General features: G+C 41.1%; 1 protein-coding gene across 1 annotated transcript in view; it reads left to right on the plus strand.

The window, feature by feature from the left end:
• LOC137431624 (uncharacterized) overlaps positions 1–18,110 on the plus strand; it is a 203,617-nt gene that overhangs the window by 87,490 nt on the left and 98,017 nt on the right. Inside the window, exon 2 of the mRNA XM_068123152.2 lies at positions 17,091–17,254. Within this exon, the coding sequence (XP_067979253.2) occupies positions 17,091–17,254 (164 nt within the window). The remainder of the gene's footprint in view (positions 1–17,090; positions 17,255–18,110) is intronic.

An 18,110-nucleotide genomic window follows, 5' to 3' on the forward strand; every position in this document is an offset into this window, starting at 1 on the left:
CTTTAAGGGGACCTTTCTCACCAAGGCCATGAAGTCGATAACGATGGCGTGGGTTTGTGGGGAGGATTCTGGCCCTTTTTTTAATCTATTAATGGGCATAACTTCAGCAGCCCAGTCCCAAGTTGTGATTTGGCACTCTTCCTCAAGTAACCATCTTTGTCAATCAAGAAGAACGCAGAGTTGGTGATCTCATGCTGGAGTAGCTCCTCAACAGTGAACCCCCAGTGACACCCATACTCAATAAACATGAGAGCTTTGATTGTCTCATCTTTGATGTCTGCTGTGGGAGCCAAATTCAAGGTGATCTTAGGGGACGTAAACTTGATTTTGCTAATAGTTGAGTGTATCGATATCGACCTATTTCTGAGTCGATCATCGATAAATTTAGCACAAGCAGCGCTGCCCTCATTGATACAGCACAACAACTTGTCTACGTTTACGTTGGTCACAATTTCTCCAGTGAGAACATTCTTCAGCGGTACCTGGTCTTGTAGAGGGCTGCATACCTTCAGGAGATACTCCTCTATATCTTGCACCATCCCAACTATCTTAGTTGCAGCACTCGGGTTGAAGTCGTGGTGAAGTGAGAGTTCTCCTTCGACATCATCCTTCTTCTTCAGGAGGTCAACGTACTGGTCTTTTTATGCTTGATGATTCCCCACAGAGCTACTGTTTCCTTCTTCCTGGTGACCACAATTATCCCCCCACTCACTTTGGCAGGCCGGTTGTAGCACTGCTCTAGCGCCTGGTCAAAGGGCACTCCACTACCTTTCTTGGTGGTGTTCACGACAAATCCACCGTTCATGTAGGAGTCGTAGAGGAGTGGGAACTTATCTTTCAGTTGATAGCAGTCCTGCAGGAATAGTGGTGTCCATCGACAGTAGTTTGTTCTCCCCAAAAAGAAGAACAGTGACGTTGCCCTCTCCATAGCACTGAGGTAGAGAATCCAGTCTCCAGAGTGCAGAGAATTGGTCAGATCCTTGACTATTGGGAACAGGTCGGAAACGTATGTGTTCCAGTAATCAAAGGACTGGGACAGCGATGCTCTTTCCTTAAGGTAGACCTGAAAGGATGCTTTGATGGTGTCAGCGCACTCCTTTGTGGTGTTCCATTCTTCGCCCGTGAGCTCTTTGGACTGACAGTTGGTCTCTCAGGGTATTCGGAGAGGAATGCTTCCAACACCATAGATGTGAGGACCTCGTGTATCATTGAATGGGCAGTGCGGGCCCTGGAATAGTGGGAACCGGGGATCACGGTCTGGATGACATCAGTACCATAGCACTCTGTCTCAACTAGAACAGCAAAAATTCCAGAGGGTTCCAGGTATGTACCAAGACAGGCCAACACAATCTTCTCCATATGGAACCCACCTAGACCAAGTAATATGTTGTTAAACTGGTCTGGTTTCATGAGCTGGATTTCCTTGGCAATAAGGTACACACCTTTGTCGGCCCACAACCCACCGTAGGTATCACCCTTCTGTTTCAGCGCATCCTGAATGTTAATCATCATGGTGAGGATTGCATCGTATGTTGTAGCTGGATAGGGAAGGATGGGGGTAAGGTAAGAATTGCGGTGGTAGGATGAAAGTTGCAATTCACGGTTGCACTTCTCACAGCTGTAAATACTGGGACATAGTCACTCTCATGTGTCGCTATTTTGGAGAAGCGATTGACTATCCACAGAAAATAGTCCGAATTTATTGACTTGGTGGACTCAGTGAAGTCTGTTGCTGTGGCGGAACTGTCCGTTGTTGTGGGAGAGGGGTCTGTTGACATATCCGAGACTTCTGCTGCTGCAGTAGTGGATCTCGTTGTGTTGGGAGTGGCCTCTGCTGCCATGGCGATGGGGCATGTTGTCAAGAGTGAGGGGTCTGTTGCCATGGAAGTGTGTATCACATCAGATACTACAGTGGTGGTCTCTGTTGCTGAGGTAGAGGGTTCTGCTGCTGTAGTAGAGACTGTTGTTGGATCAACAACTGTTGCTGGGGCTATCAGGCCCAGTGTAGTAGAATTGGAGAGGGTCTCTGATACCTTGTAGTTGGTGGGTATCTCCCCATGCTCCTTCACTGCCCCCATCCTGATGAGCTGTTGGCAACTAACTTTAGACCTAAGCTTTACTGTGGTCCGGCTCTGAGTGGCAAGGGGCCTTGCAGAGATCTCACTCTCCTCTGATGGTTTCTCCCGATTAATTGGAACATTTTGGAAGAGAACAAGGATGGTATCGTGTGTGGAGCCTGTTCCTGCCAGGGTGCTTTCATTGCGGTCAAAGTTGTCAAATGCCCCATTTAGTGGGCTTGTTGCTTCAAGGACAGCGGGAAGAGGTACTCTGTTGTCACCTGCTGTAGTGATGATCCGTTCAGCGAGGTCCACATCAATCCTCTTGACTGTGTTGTAGCTGACACACATTCCGTGATGGTTAAGAGCCGTCACTAGCTCTTTTGATCGTGTCAGACTGTGCACTCCATGAGCCACCATGACATGGAAAGGTGTTGGTTCCTTGCCATCAGTCAGGATGTAGTGCAGAATTTGAAAGACTACATCAGTCTTCAGCTGAGAGGTTGTTTTCCCCTTGAAAATATAGGAGCAAAACTCCTCCCATCTTGGTGGTGGGTTCTTAATGAATCTGCCCATGGACAGTTGGAGGTCTTGGGGCTCACAGAAGCTCATCTGCAGTCCAAACCTGTATTCTTTCAGCTCCTGCGCCAGCTCAGTTGCAACCCGTTTGACAGGTGAAACTCTCAGGGACTCTACCAAGGCCTCTGGAGAACTCTTGGTACAAAGTACCATCTGGGATATTTGTTTGTTATTTGGGTATGTAAAGCAGACGGCATCTCCATACAGCTCGACGATTAGCTTCTTTACAGCTCTGTTTGACACTATTGCAGCTGAATCTTAATTTAGCCTGTCTCTGATGGAAGTCAGACTGTGTGCTGACCTACTAAAATCAAGCCCAAGGGCTAAAAATCTAGCCTTGAAGGAGTCGTCTCCGGCTGTTACCGAATCCTCTATTTCGAGGTTTTTCAGTATTTCCTCAATTTTAGCGTGATATTTATTGAAATAGCCTTTACAACAATGGTCGTGATATCGGATATCAGCCGCAAAAACATCATCCAGCTCACACATTGCCGCTGTTTCAGTGTACACTTGGTCCTTGAACAACATGGCCGCATTTAGTAGTTTTTGGGCCATCGGCTTTTCACAGATTCTGAACAATGTGTGTATTTTATTCTGTTTAACTGTCTTGCAACCTGCAGCACAAATGATACAGACATTTGTAGGTACACTGGACTTAAATCTCTTGCTGCGTCGCTCAGATGTATCATTAATAAGCCGCTGCTGAGATGGTTCTGATTGTTCTAATGGTTGGGTTATGCTGCCAGTCTTCGCCATATCCCTTTGAAAGCTTCTGTAGCAAGATGAGGTGTGGTATTTTATGATACCCTGCTCTTGCACTGTCAGTCGAAGAACCCTAGCAGCTCGAGTGTCATTACTCTCTGTTTGTTTGGCAAGCGAAACAATATAGCCCCTGCCGATTTCACCACTAGAGAGGTACTCAGATCGCTGCTTCTTATGGCATAGGATGCACTCCTCGAGATTGATCGGCCTGATCGGCTTAGGTGTAGCACAAGGAGCAACGAGAGGTACCTCATCCTGAATATAAAATAAACATGTTTCAAATTCTCGATCGGCATGGGATATCACTATCACCAATACAATTATACTACTATTAGATTGCTAGGCAAAGCTAAGACTAAAGTTTGCTCTACCATCAAATATTTTCCACCTCAAACAAAAGACCCCTCTTGGCCTCTAATCCGCGGTAGAGGTGGAACCACAACTGTACTGTACTGGGTGCACTGTAACATGCGCAAACTGCAAAATGCGTCTCCTTTAACTGCATCCTCCCTTTACCGTGGCGTGGTGCCTTTCTACTTTTCTAACCCACAGAAGCCACAGATATAAGACTAGGTAAATAAATTAAAGCTCGTCTTACCATTTCGCTGTACTTCAGTGAGATATTATCTCTGTGACACTGGATGGATAAGTCGTTCTCTCACTGTTTCACTCTCTTCGGATCTTGTAGCACTGGTGCTATGAAGCAGTCTTGTTAGTTTAAAATTGAATGATTATATTAATTAGTAGAGGACCTGGCTTAGACATGTATGCACATAATTAGGAGAGGATAACTCGACTGTTATAAATATATGGCAATTCCAGTATGTAGGTGGTTGTATGGTAATAAGTTGACCTAACGGTTTTTAGCCATTTTCTCGTAAAATATCAAATTAGAAATTTTACACTCTTCTATGATCCCCCTAAACATGGCCATTCTGAACATTTTGAGCACCTCAGAAAATCTGTAGCTCCAACGGTTTCTAAGATACAGCTATGTCGGAAGTAGCACTTCTGATGAAAAAGGGCGTGGTCATTTTCGGGCTTTTCGTCCCGGATAGAGATTTTGGCACACATCCCAAGTTGTTCCTTGGGGTCATATTAGCCTATAACAGTTGAGTTATCCTCTCCTAAATTATGTGCATACATGTCTAAGCTAGATCCTCTACTACACCAAGTTTTGTCCGAATCCGTTTGTAACTTTTTAACATATCGTACTACATAGCATTTTTTTGCCGTATCCCTCAATGGTGAAGAATCACTTAAAAATTCTCAGATCCAGATCCGCAATCACATCTTCACCAAAATGTAATCATTTCGTCAGTCACACACCCAACCTCTCCACCAAATTTTGTCCAAATCTGTCCACAACTTTTTGAGATATCCTGCTCACAAACAAACAAACAAGAAGACGTCATGCGTAGCACGATACTTGCAAAATCCGCCCTCCCCCAAAAGTTTTCCAATGATACATGATGGCCTATGTTGACCTTTTGGCCAATGGTGACCTCAAAAATACTTGGTGGTTGAATTCAGTAAGCAGATATGCAAGACCTCTTCAAATTTCACATCAATTCGATGAAAATTTAAGATTTTAGAAATGTGGCCTATGTTGACCTTTTGGCCGATGTTGACCTCAAATATACTTGGTGGTTGAATTCAGTGACCAGATATGCAAGTCCTCTTCAAATTTCAAGTCAATTGGATGAAAATTGAGGATTTTAGAAATTTGGCCTATGTTGACCTTTTGGCCTATGTTGACCTTTTGGCCTATGTTGACCTCAAAAATACTTGGTGGTTGAATTCAGTGACCGATTATGCAAGTCCTCTTCAAATTTCAAGTCAATTGGATGAAACTTGAGGATTTTAGAAATTTGGCCTATGTTGACCTTTTAGCCTATGTTGGCCTCAAAGATACTCGGTGGTTGAATTCAGTGACCAGATATGCAAGTCCTCTTCAAATTTCAAGTCAATCGGATGAAAATTGAGGATTTTAGAAATTTGGCCTATGTTGACCATTTGGCCTATGTTGACCTTTTGGCCTATGTTGACATCAAATATAGTTGGTGGTTGAATTCAGTGACCAGATATGCAAGTCCTCTTCAAATTTCAAGTCAATTGGATGAAAATTGAGGATTTTAGAAATTTGGCCTATGTTGACCTTTTGGCCTATGTTCACCTAAAATATAATTTGTGGTTGAATTCAGTAACGAGATATGCAAGTCCTTTTCAAATTTCAAGTCAATTGGATGAAAATTGAGGATTTTAGAAATTTGGCCTATGTTGACCATTTGGGCTATGATGACCTCAAGAATACTTGGTGGTTGACTTCAGTGACCAGATATGCAAGTAGTCTTCAAATTTCAAGTCAATCGGATGAAAATTGAGGATTTTAGAAATTTAGCAAAGTTGGTGACCTTTGGCCTATGTTGACCTTTTGACCTATTGACCCCAAAAACAATAGGCTTCTGGCATTTGACCAACTCTACCACTTGGTGAAGTTTGGTGAAGATCGGTTGAAAATTGTGACCTGTAGGCCGGTGACAAACAAACAGACAAACAAACAAACAGACAGACAGACAGACAGACAGAACCACAAACACAACCGACCAATATACTTGAAAAATCTTCGATTTTGCAAGTAACAAACAGACAGACAAACAAACAGACAGGGGTGAAAACATAACCTCCTCCATCCACCTTCGGTTGCGGAGGAAATGATGGGCCAAATGGCCCCAAGTTTTGTCTGAATTTCGTGTGTTTGCAATTCCCAGACAGCCCCTGTAACTGACCCATAAATAGAGATAAAGTGTTTTGCTTATTTTATGCCTTCATTTAGGCCTGGGTGGCACTCTTCTGCTGTGTTACACACGGCACGCAGTTCACTGTGACGGAAGAATTCGATTAGGTCCAAAGCCTACTTCCAGTGGTCTTCTGCCACCACCTCCGTATCTCTCTTTACAGTATTTCCAGCTGTCACCGAGTAAAAATGCACCCAGGATGCCTTGCGAGGCAACGGAAGCCAGGCACGGTGACATGCATAGAGGGAGACAAAGGGCGATGGTGAGAGCAGCGACAAGAGGAGGAAACTGAGAGGGGAGAGGAAATGAAAGAAGGGACTTGTGGTAAGAGAAGATAAAGAATAATGGGGGCAGAGAGGAAGTGGGTGTGGAAGGGAGTGAGGTGAACAGGATGACGAGGAAAGGGTGTGTGTGTGTTTGGGGGGCAGGGGTCGAGGGTTAAATATGAGGGAGTGTGGTTATGTTTGGGAAGAATGTTGCAGCAGGAGAAAGGTAAATGGATTTTCCTAATAAGGAGAGAATATTTTTTGTTGTTATGCCGTTAGAAAAACATCTGCACGACATTTTTTTTAAAGTTACCTTTATTCCTCAATACCATCCAGAAAGTGAAACTCATTACACAGAAAATAAAAATAAAATTCTCTGCATGACTCCTTTATCAATCATAAGTGAAACTTCTGTGCCCCTTAGTCATATGTGAGTGAATGCACTTCATTTCCCCAACAAAGGACAAAGACCCCGAACTATAATTGAGGTTTCAGGTCAGAATCTGTTGTTGTAAAAACTCGAGATAATTTTGCATGATTTGCATTTCAGTAGTTTTGCTAAAAGTTTGCTGTTTGCTAATGGAATCTGAAGTTTCCTCCACTTCAAATGAGCTTCTTCTTCCTTGTTAATGGTCCAAATTATTCCCATCGGTTCTTGTTGGTTTGGCCGGGGGATGGTTTTGGCCCAAGTCTTTCACGAACCGGGTGGCCAGGCTTGATGCTCGACTAAGCAGTTAGGTTAGGCAGGAATTTGTAATTTGTTTATGGTGCCGGCGATAGCTCAACTACTCTTCACAGAGGACGCCGTGCGATCTTTGATGTCCACCAACTAATACCGGCAGATGGGACGCCCGTTTAACGTCCGTCCGAGCGATGGCACACACATTGATGAATCATCCTGCCTGTGAAACACCAAGATAACAGTTTATAGCTGAGTCGGGATTCGAACCCATGCTGCACAGCTTAGAGGTGAGTGTGCCTACATGTAGGCCATCCTGCCATCCCTCACTCCTAACGCACTATCATGCGTCACCTCCGCCATAAGCCTTTTGCACCATAGAAAAACGATATGGATGTATCTTTTTGTAACGATTATATATTTAGCATGAGGTTTCACTTCACATCCTTGGTGGCGATTTTACTCTTGTACTTCCCCAATACCACGATCGCCACCTCTCGTAATTTAGAGGTACTTTTATAATGTAGCAATTTAGTATATATATATATATATATATACACATACATATATATATATATATGCATACATATATATATATATACATACATACATACATATATATATATATATATATACATACATACATATATATATATATATATATATACATACATACATACATACATATATATATACATACATACATACATACATATATATATATATATACATACATACATACATATATATATACATACATACATACATACATACATATATATATACTATATACATACATACATACATACATATATATATATATACATACATACATACATATATATATATATATACATACATACATACATACATATATATATACATACATACATACATACATACATATATATATATACATACATACATACATATATATATACATATATATATATATATATATATATATATATACATATATATATACATACATACATACATATATATATATACAGTATATTTAAATTCTCATGTAATTGTTCTAATTGGTGATATTTAATTATTGCAAAGACTTCTTCTTCTAAGAAACTATTTAATATAGCATTTTAATATACATTAAAATAATCTGAGAGCAGAGAAACTCCCTATCTGATGAAGTTTTAAATAACATGAATGATTAATCCATATTGTTTTGGGAAAATGTTTGGAATCTGCTTTATTAAATAGTTTTCTTTATGCAGGTAGTCATCTAAAGCTTCATCCAGACCATCATTCACAACTGATAAACTGATGCCCATTATAACTAACTAACAACTTCCATGATGTGCAAACTGTTTGTGTTACCTTTTAGTTTCGCTCTAGTTTTTGTGACATTGTTGTGCGATGAAAAATTTAAAAAAATTCTAAAACGTGCATTATTTACAATAATTACAGCAAAGATCAAAGTGCATGAAAGAAGAACGTTTGATTCAAGGAATGGCTCAATAGACAGCTTGAAAGAGGCAGGTGAAGCCAAATATTTCATTAATTGTGTTTTATACCGACTATGTGTGGATGTCTCTCCCGAAATGTTTGATCACCTCTTGGAAAAGAGTGAGACCTTCCATCGAGAAGTGTGATACACATTTGAGACATTCAATTGCACCTGCAGAACGGCTATAAAGCAACACATTGATTTTTGGCAGAGGCCTCGCTCCGCTCCTATTGGTACTCCGCTCTCAACTGATGTCCGTGACTGATGATAAATTAAACATTCGATCAAACTATCTCATTGCAACTTGCATTCAAAAAGAGGAATTCTCTTTGTCAAGGCTCGCGTTGGGCTGCGTGAACACACAGTTTGAAGAATAGATGTTATCAACTGAGAGTTAACATGTATTATTGCCACACGAGAGTTAACATGTATGAAGCAACTTGAATCAAAATGGTTCTTTATTTTTCTTGGATGAAGGTGATCACCTAAAATATCAGCTTCACCTTGCTTCCCATGGTGGTCAGCGTACCTGTCCACTTTCAGTTGATCAAACCTATTGTGAACATAAAATAATTACATTTTTTGTCCGCACTATCCTAATTTATATACCTACCAGTTATTATCTGATATTATCAGTTTGTTAGTTTATAATTATGAATGTGGATGAGGCTTAAATGATGCAGTTTAGTAACGTGAAATTACATGAATGATTTGTTTCAGAAACTTATCAATGAAATTATATGAAGGAAATTCTATTACCTAGCAACGGTACCCGCCCTATGGGCGGGGCTTCAATTGGGAGGCCCAAATGAAAAGGCAAAATATCAGAAATTTTAGGCTTTTTTTTATTTTAAACGATTTATATAAACGTCCGTTAAATCATATCACACACAAATCATCAAAATCTAAACAGTATTTGTAGAATTTCAATAAAAGCCACATCACTGTTCATATCGGTCAATATTATTCCATCGTGTTTGAAAAAACTGGAAAATTGGAAAATTGGAAAAATTGGAAATTGGAAAAATTGGAAAACCAATATTGCCTATTTTACTCTTGGCGGTCTCAGGATTACCCACCCAAAATTTCGTTGCGATCGGTTCAGCTGTTTTTGCAGTACCTGGGAACGGACGGATGGACATTTGGTGAATTATAGTAAGATGATTTGTTTCAGAAACTTCTCAATGAAATTATATTAAGGAAATTATAATAATGAAATTCCATCAATAGGAATGAAATTTTTTGAGATCAAAATATTTTGGATGACCTGGAAAGGTAAACACTGCAAGTGCATAAAATGTTTCAAGGCTTAAACATTACAGTGCATGACCACCTGTGCATTAGCCCAATCGGTAGTCGAGCCATACTCCATTCCTACCTGTGATCTTTACAAACCCACATGAACCCAGGTGCCCAACCATCCATCCTATTTGCAGGTTACTATGTTTGCTTCCCTCCCCTCTCTCCTTGTCAGGTCGTCCCTTTCCTTGCTTGTCGTGTCCTCCTGCTGCCCCCTTCTGCCTCACTGTCTCAATGCATTGCAGTTTTACCCTCAGTCACCTCATTCTTCCATGAGTTTCAATCTTGTAAACATAAAGTACTATACGTACTGTATATGTATATGACTATACTGTGTGTGTGTGTGTGTGTGTGTGTGTGTGTGTGTGTGTGTGTGTGTGTGTGTGTGTGTGTGTGTGTGTGTGTGTGTGTGTGTGTGTGTGTGTGTGTGCGCGCAAGTTGCTGTTGCTAACTGCTATCTCCACACATACTTGGGATTCAAGAGATGGAAGGGAGACCTACCAGGTCTCAAGGGATCCTCCTCCATTGTGTGTCTGTGTGTGTGTGTGTGTTTGGTTGTGTTTGTGTGTGTATAAATTATGTGTGCTTATTTGTGTGACATTTTTTCCAGGTTTCATTTCCTCATAAATTGACATCACTTATAGTTATGCTTTTTGGATAAACATTTTATTATTTATTTTGTATGAATATTGACCAACAGGCAACAGGTGGCCACCATTTTCCAAATGCCACAGTTATGCCACTGTTGCTGTTCATTGCATTCCTCTTGTGGTTAGAGCTCACTTTTGCTCACTAATTTTCTCACTTACAGATCCCTATGACCCCTCATGATGTAATTCAATATCATTATTGGTACATGTTACTTTCTCTTTTTTTTTTGGTATACAAGATCGAGGCTCATGAAAGAGCTAACATTAATCACAAAAAAACCAAACAGACACATAAAACATACAACAAGGGGAGCTGCACACAAGATGGGGAGAGAGGGGGAATCACACAAACACAACATTTGAGAGCAGGGACATCGGGAGATCTGTGGGAGGGAGAGGGCATGGGGGGAGGAGGCATGGGAAGGGGGGGGGGTGGGATAAGTACAAAAGACATGGACACTGCAAGGACTTCCAGGAAAGAAGTCGGTATTTCAAAAAAGTGTATCTGGGGTGAATTAGCGGGGGTAGAAAAGATCAAGGTTTTGGATGAGGGAAGACGAGATGGTGGTGAACAGCTGTTTTGAAGACCTGGAGGGAGGAGTGGGAATGAAGAGAGTGAGGGAGTTTGTTCCAGCGGTGAGAGAAAAGAGGAATGAAAGAGTGAAGGTGAATAGAGAGTCTACATTTTGGTAGTTTAACCATAAGAGGGTTGCTGGCAGATCTTGTGCGACCTGTAGGAATATTTGGGGGACAGAGCACAGAGAGAGAGCTGGGGGAGCAAGGCCGGAGAGGAGTCGGTAAAAGACAGAAAGACCACCAACCTGCCTGCGGTGAGTGAGTGAAAGGCCCTCACAATCAGCTTCATCTCGGGAGATTCCAATGATTCTGAAAGCTTTGGTTTCGACAGCGTGAAGCCGAACTCGGTGTGAGGCAGGAGCACCGGCCCAGATGGGAGAACAGTATTCCATTGAGCTGCAGATGAAGACCTTGTATGTGGTGAGGAGCTCAGGTGTGCCAAGGACTTTGAAAATACAAGGTGTGAAATATACTTTGAAATGATTATCACCAAAGCAACTCAAAATCTCCATGTTCTTTCCTGGCAGGAAAATCATGATTCTCATTTTTATTTTTCAGCATATTTGTGCATCATAACTATTCATGGAATATGGTCCTCAGGTTCAATTAATTTTTCTCATATCTCATTGTTTATTTAGTGAATGTAAATGTGGTTAGATTTTTTTAATTAGACTTTTGATTGTATGATTGTTTGCTTGAAAAATAGGAGTACTTTGAAGCATGCCTAAACCTTTGATGCAATTATCTTTCATATTTGTCACAAATGTATCCAGGGAATGTAATAATCAATACAAAAACAACAGTGTACCCTTTAGTTCCATAACTAAAAATGAGAGCGGTGAAGATCGGCTTTCAGACAAGTCAGTACTTTGGTTGTTGTTGATACCGCTTAAATTGTATTTACACTTCAATTCAGTATGTTTTATTGCCATGGGTACTCAATCATATGCTTTAAGTTTTGTATAAATCGGTTAATTGGTTTCAGAGAAAAGATTTTAAATTTTTTTATGTCTTCAATCCAATATGGCTGCCAAACAGCATGACTGAACATGTCATTGTTGTCAAGAAATTTTCCCCATGGATAGTCTCTCATATCTGTAAGGTTAGGTATCAATCGGTAAGCGGTTTCAGAGAAGATAATTGTTAAAGATTTTCCTTCAATCCAATATGGCTGCCAAACCATGTGACTGATAGCGTCATCATTGTGACTGATGACAAACCATTTAATTCGTGACATAAACGGCCCCAAGGCATCATGTTTACTAGACTCTCCAAAAACACAGCTGGATATGGGGTTTTGCAATCACTTCTGTGTGTCTAGGTTTGTGTGTGTGTCTGTCTGTGTGTCTGTCCGATCCAATCAAGATGTAACTTTATACCATTTGAGCAATTTTCATCAAATTTTCAACTAAGATTTACTATGAGAATATGAAGAAAAGAACCACCTTTAGAGGCCATTTTCCCCAGCAGAGCAGGGGTTGGCCTTTGGCACCTCGGTCCCCTTTTTGAAGCAATGTTTTATGGCCGGATGCCCTTCCTGCCGCCAACCCTGTTAGTCGCCTCTTGCGACACACAGGGAATTACCAGTGAACTGATGCTCAATTTGCCGACCTCAGAAGGATGACAGGCTGAGTCAACCCCCCTGGTGTTAATTCAGCGATCGACCGGGATTCAAACCCAGGATCCTCAGATCCTAAGCCGGCACCCTAACCGCTAAGCCAACACCAGGCTATTACTATGAGAATATGGAGAAGACAAATTCATAATTTTGTCAAAAGGTCAAAGGTCAGCGTCACATAGTCATCAATTTTCATCCAATTGACCTGAAATTTAAATTTACCATTTCAGCTTTGTCATTCAATTTTCGATAAAATTTTATTATGAGAATATGGAGAAGAAAAATGAATAATTTCGTCAAAAGGTCAAAGGTCAATGTCACATAAAATTGTCAATTTTCATTTGACTTGAAATTTGAGCAGGGTTTGCATATTGGGTCACCGAAGAAAATTGCTTTTGAGGTCGAAAGGTCAAGATCGACTAAAATCGTCAACTTTTACCCTCGCCAGAAGAGAGGGTGTTGCATTTGAGTCCATTTTTTTAATGTTGGAGGCTCCCCTCATGGACTGCATAGCCCTCATCATCGAGGCCAGGCCTTAAATAAAAGAGAAGAAAAGTGTATGATGAAAAGTGTGTGGTGTTTGTTTGCAAGAAAGAGAGATTGAAGCTAGCCCGGTAGATATAGTTTGAGTGAGACAAAAAGTAAGACCAGCAATCCTGACAAGAGAGTGCAAGATGGTTCCGGGCACCACTTTAACGCTCCTATGTCAGAACGGTAGTACCACCCTGGGTGGTTGCTGTCTACAACCTACGACCTAAAAGATTGTTTGTCTGTTTGTTTGTTTGTCTGTCTATTTCTCCGCACAGAATAAATATGATTTTCTCTGCAACAGTTGGTCCGATTGGCAGGATTTTTTCACCATTGGTGCAGCTCCTCCTGTAGAATTTTATATATAACTAGGGCGTGCCCGTACTATATATATATCTAAAATTATATCCCCCCCCCTCTATTTACATGAAATGGTTTGGTCCATTCGCAAAGCCAAAGCGAACGGCTTGCGAGTACGGTGACAATCCCCCCCCTCTATTTACATGAAATGGTTTGGTTCATTCGCAAAGCCAAAGCGAACGGCTTGCGAGTACGGTGACAATCCCCCCCCTCTATTTACATGAAATGGTTTGGTCCATTCGCAAAGCCAAAGCGAACGGCTTGCGGAGTTTGGTAAATAAATCGCCATAGCTCGGTAACTACTTCTCCGATTAATATGAAACCTTGAAAAGGCACATCCTCAGGTCCCCAGCAATATACCTGGCAAGTTTCAAGTATATCGGACCCGTGGTTGTCGAGAAACAGCGGTCACAGACAAACACACACACATACAGAGATTACTGGAATTATAGATAGACTAGGGCATGCCCGTACTATATCTATATCTAAAATTATATCCCCCCCCCCTCTATTTACATGAAATGGTTTGGTCCAAAGCGAACGGCTTGCGAGTGGTGACAATCCCCCCCCCTCTATTTACATGCAATGGTTTGGTCCAAAGCGAACGGCTTCCGGAGTTTGGTAAAGAAATCGCCATCGCGTGCACAAACGCGCAGGAAAGCGAATGAATCGCAAATTCGTTTTTATTAGTTGTAAAACATAGTTTAACGCCAACATAGTTTGCAAACGTGAAATAAATGAATACGCTCTCAAATGTGCCATCCGAGGCAGAGTGTGCCCGCCACGTTCGGCACACGCGATCGTTCGCTGCTCTCTGATTGGTTGAATCGTTTTTTGGACATAGCTCGGTAAGTAATTGTCCGATTAATATGAAACCTTGAAAAGGCACATCCTCGGGTCCCCAGCAATATACCTGGCAAGTTAAAAGTATATCGGACCCGTGGTTGTCGAGAAACAGCGGTCACAGACAAACAAACGTACAGACAGACAGAGATTACTGGAATTATAGATAGACTAGGGCATGCCCGTACTATATATATATCTAAAATTATATCCCCCCCCTCTATTTACATGAAATGGTTTGGTCCAAAGCGAACGGCTTGCGAGTGGTGACAACCCCCCCCCCTCTATTTACATGCAATGGTTTGGTCCAAAGCGAACGGCTTCCGGAGTTTGGTAAAGAAATCGCCATCGCGTGCACAAACGCGCAGGAAAGCGAATGAATCGCAAATTCGTTTTTATTAGTTGTAAAACATAGTTTAACGCCAACATAGTTTGCAAACGTGAAATAAATGAATACGCTCTCAAATGTGCCATCCGAGGCAGAGTGTGCCCGCCACGTTCGGCACACGCGATCGTTCGCTGCTCTCTGATTGGTTGAATCGTTTTTTGGACATAGCTCGGTAAGTAATTGTCCGATTAATATGAAACCTTGAAAAGGCACATCCTCGGGTCCCCAGCAATATACCTGGCAAGTTAAAAGTATATCGGACCCGTGGTTGTCGAGAAACAGCGGTCACAGACAAACAAACAAACGTACAGACAGACAGACAGAGATTACTGGAATTATAGATAGATAAATATGATATCTTAGGTCACGTGGTTCGGCCGCCATCTTGGAAAAACCGAAAAACTTTGCACCTCTATATCTCCGAAAGCGCTCCATCAAAAATTGAGACATGGCACATTATAAAGAACTCTCCATGGGGAATAACATATGTTAATGATGATGTCATAGGTGCCTCCATTATGACGTCATAATTCGTCAAGTACAAAACTTCATCCGATCAAGATGAAATATCTTGAGCATCATCTCGGGATAAATTGGTGGATAAAGAAAAATTGATGATGTCATCAGTCAAGTGGTACGGCCGACATATTTGTTTTAACACAAAAGCCTTAAAAACCAGTAAAAACATGTCCTGGCAAGGATTAGCAATCTCTGATTGCTCTTTCTTGTTGTAATTTTTAAAAGCTGTTTTCATCATGTTTAGCATACGAAAGAGGTCGTCTGAATACAAAGCGGGGATGTGGATGGGATTTGCATTTTCAGATGCTTTTTTTTATTTTATTTATTTAGTGCACCATCTTACAGGCTTTCTATTTCTGATTGGTGTTCTTAACACTCGTTTCCACTGTGGAAAAATTCATTCCCATTGTTGTTAAAGTTATCAGTTAACATCACGCTTATCTGATTTGCCACCTCTCCCAATACTTTTGGATGCACATTAAATGAGTTTGATGCTATTGATAACTCCCCTGGCTGTTCTTGCGTAAATGGTGAAGTAAAATAACTACGCACTTAGCCTGATTTCTCACTTTCATCACAAATTAATCTCCCTGTGCTATTCATCAATGGGCCCACACCTGTCTTAACTTGTTATTTATCCCCTTTATCTACTTTCACTGTTCTCTTTAGTGGTCTTTTCCTTATTACTTGTAAAATTGAAGTTTTTTGAAGTATATTGGTTGGTCTTGTGCATTATTCTGTCTGTCTGTCTGTCTGTCTGTTTGTCTGTCTGTCTGTCTGTCTGTCTGTCAATCACCTACAGGTCACACTTTCAAACCGATCTTCACAAAACTTCACCAGATGGTATAGTTGGTCATAAGGAAAAAGCCTATTGATTTATTGAGGTCATCTTGAGGTCACATTTATAAAATGGTCATTTTTCATCTGATTGACTTGAAAATTTAACAGAATTTGCATATTGAGTCACTAAATTAGAAAACCAACTATTTTTGAGGACAAAGGGCAGCTCAAGGTCAAACTTCCAGAATCATAAATTTTAATCAGAAAAATTATCAATTTCATCCGATTGACTTCAAAATTACACGGCAATTGTAGAGTGCATCATTGAATTTGGAAAACCAACTATTTTGAGGTCAAAAGGTTAAAGGTCAACTCAAGGTAAAACTTCTAAAATCATAAATTTTCATCTGAAAAATGGTGAATTTTCACACCATTAAACTGAGAATTAAAGAACAATTGCGTAGCACATCACGGAATTGGAAAACTAACTATTTTTGGCGTCAAAAGGTCAAAGGTCAAATCAAGGTCAAACTTCTAAAATCATCAATTTACGTGTGAAAATTTATCCATGTTCATCTTATTACCTTGTTAATTAAACAGCAATTGCAGAATGCATCACTGAATTGGGGTACTAACTAATTTTGAAGTCAAAAGATCAAAGGTCAAACTTCTAAGATCATCTATTTTAATCTGAAAAATCATCAATTGTAATCTGATTGACCCGAGATTTGATTAAGATCTTCAATTTTAATCTTGATGAAATGGACAATTTGATGTATCCATGGCAACTTTGTTTTGAGGAGGGGCGGATTTTGCAAGTATCAAGCTCTGCATGACGTCTTCTTGTTCGGACCTTGATCGTTGTTTTTGTTTCACCGAAGCTCTTTCATTCTCTGACTTGCGCACTTTCTCTCCAGCCCTCCCAGTTCTTGTTGCGGCAGTGGAAGTGGCAGAGGGAGAGCAAGACATTGTGATCACTCAGGGACAATCAGTTGGCCTGTTATGTGATTTCACCACGTCCACGTCTCTGGGAAATCTCTACGTGTTGTGGACTTTCAAACCCAGTACAGCCAACAACGTGGTGAGATATCTTGCATACACCTATGCCGGTGAAGCCAGCAAAGCAATGGACTCAAAGTATCCTTCACAGAAATGTGGAGCAGAGGAGTGTGGATTGATTTGTTTAGGCCCAGTGGAGATCTGGTTAGGACAATGGCGCACAGTTACCTGCTGTTTGTGAAAGATCTGGAGAATTACTTCAGCCTCCATTCCAAGACGATTGTTTCAAACAGACGTAAACATGCAGGTAGACATAATACGTCATTTGGCACACGGATATTAATAAGCAAGTCGTAATCACACAGGACAGCCAGCTTATAGGGGCAGCTCCAGAAATATTTTTTACTTTAAGTAATACACAGATCCGTAGAAGCGCATTTTCATACTTGCATTGTCGCTTATTTAAGCCTGGTGTTGGCTTAGCGGTTAGGGTGCCGGCTTGGGATCCTAGAATCCTGGGTTTGAATCCCGGTCGATCGCTGAATTAACACCAGGGGGGTTGATTCAGCCTGTCATCCTTCCGAGGTCGGCAAATTGAGTACCAGTTCACTGGTAATTCCCTGTGTGTCGCAAGAGGCGACTAACAGGGTTGGCGGCAGGAAGGGCATCCGGCCACAAAACATTGCTTCAAAAAGGGGACCACGGTGCCCGAAAAAGGTCAACCCCTGCTCTCCGAGGAAAATGGCCTCTAAAGGTGGTTCAATGTCGCTTATTATCTAAAACAAAGGGTAAGACTAATTAATGCAACACCGGCCAACAAAAAACGGGCATATAGAAATAATGACATCAAAGATAATTGTAAAAATCATCAACAAGCACTTTCAATAATCATTCTTTCTGTACAATGACATTTCTCTCCCCTTTCATCCCTGCAGGCA

This window comes from Myxine glutinosa, chromosome 7, assembly GCF_964187855.1.
Source record: "Myxine glutinosa chromosome 7, kmMyxGlut1.1, whole genome shotgun sequence".
In the NCBI taxonomy this organism is placed as follows: Eukaryota; Metazoa; Chordata; class Myxini; order Myxiniformes; family Myxinidae; genus Myxine; species Myxine glutinosa.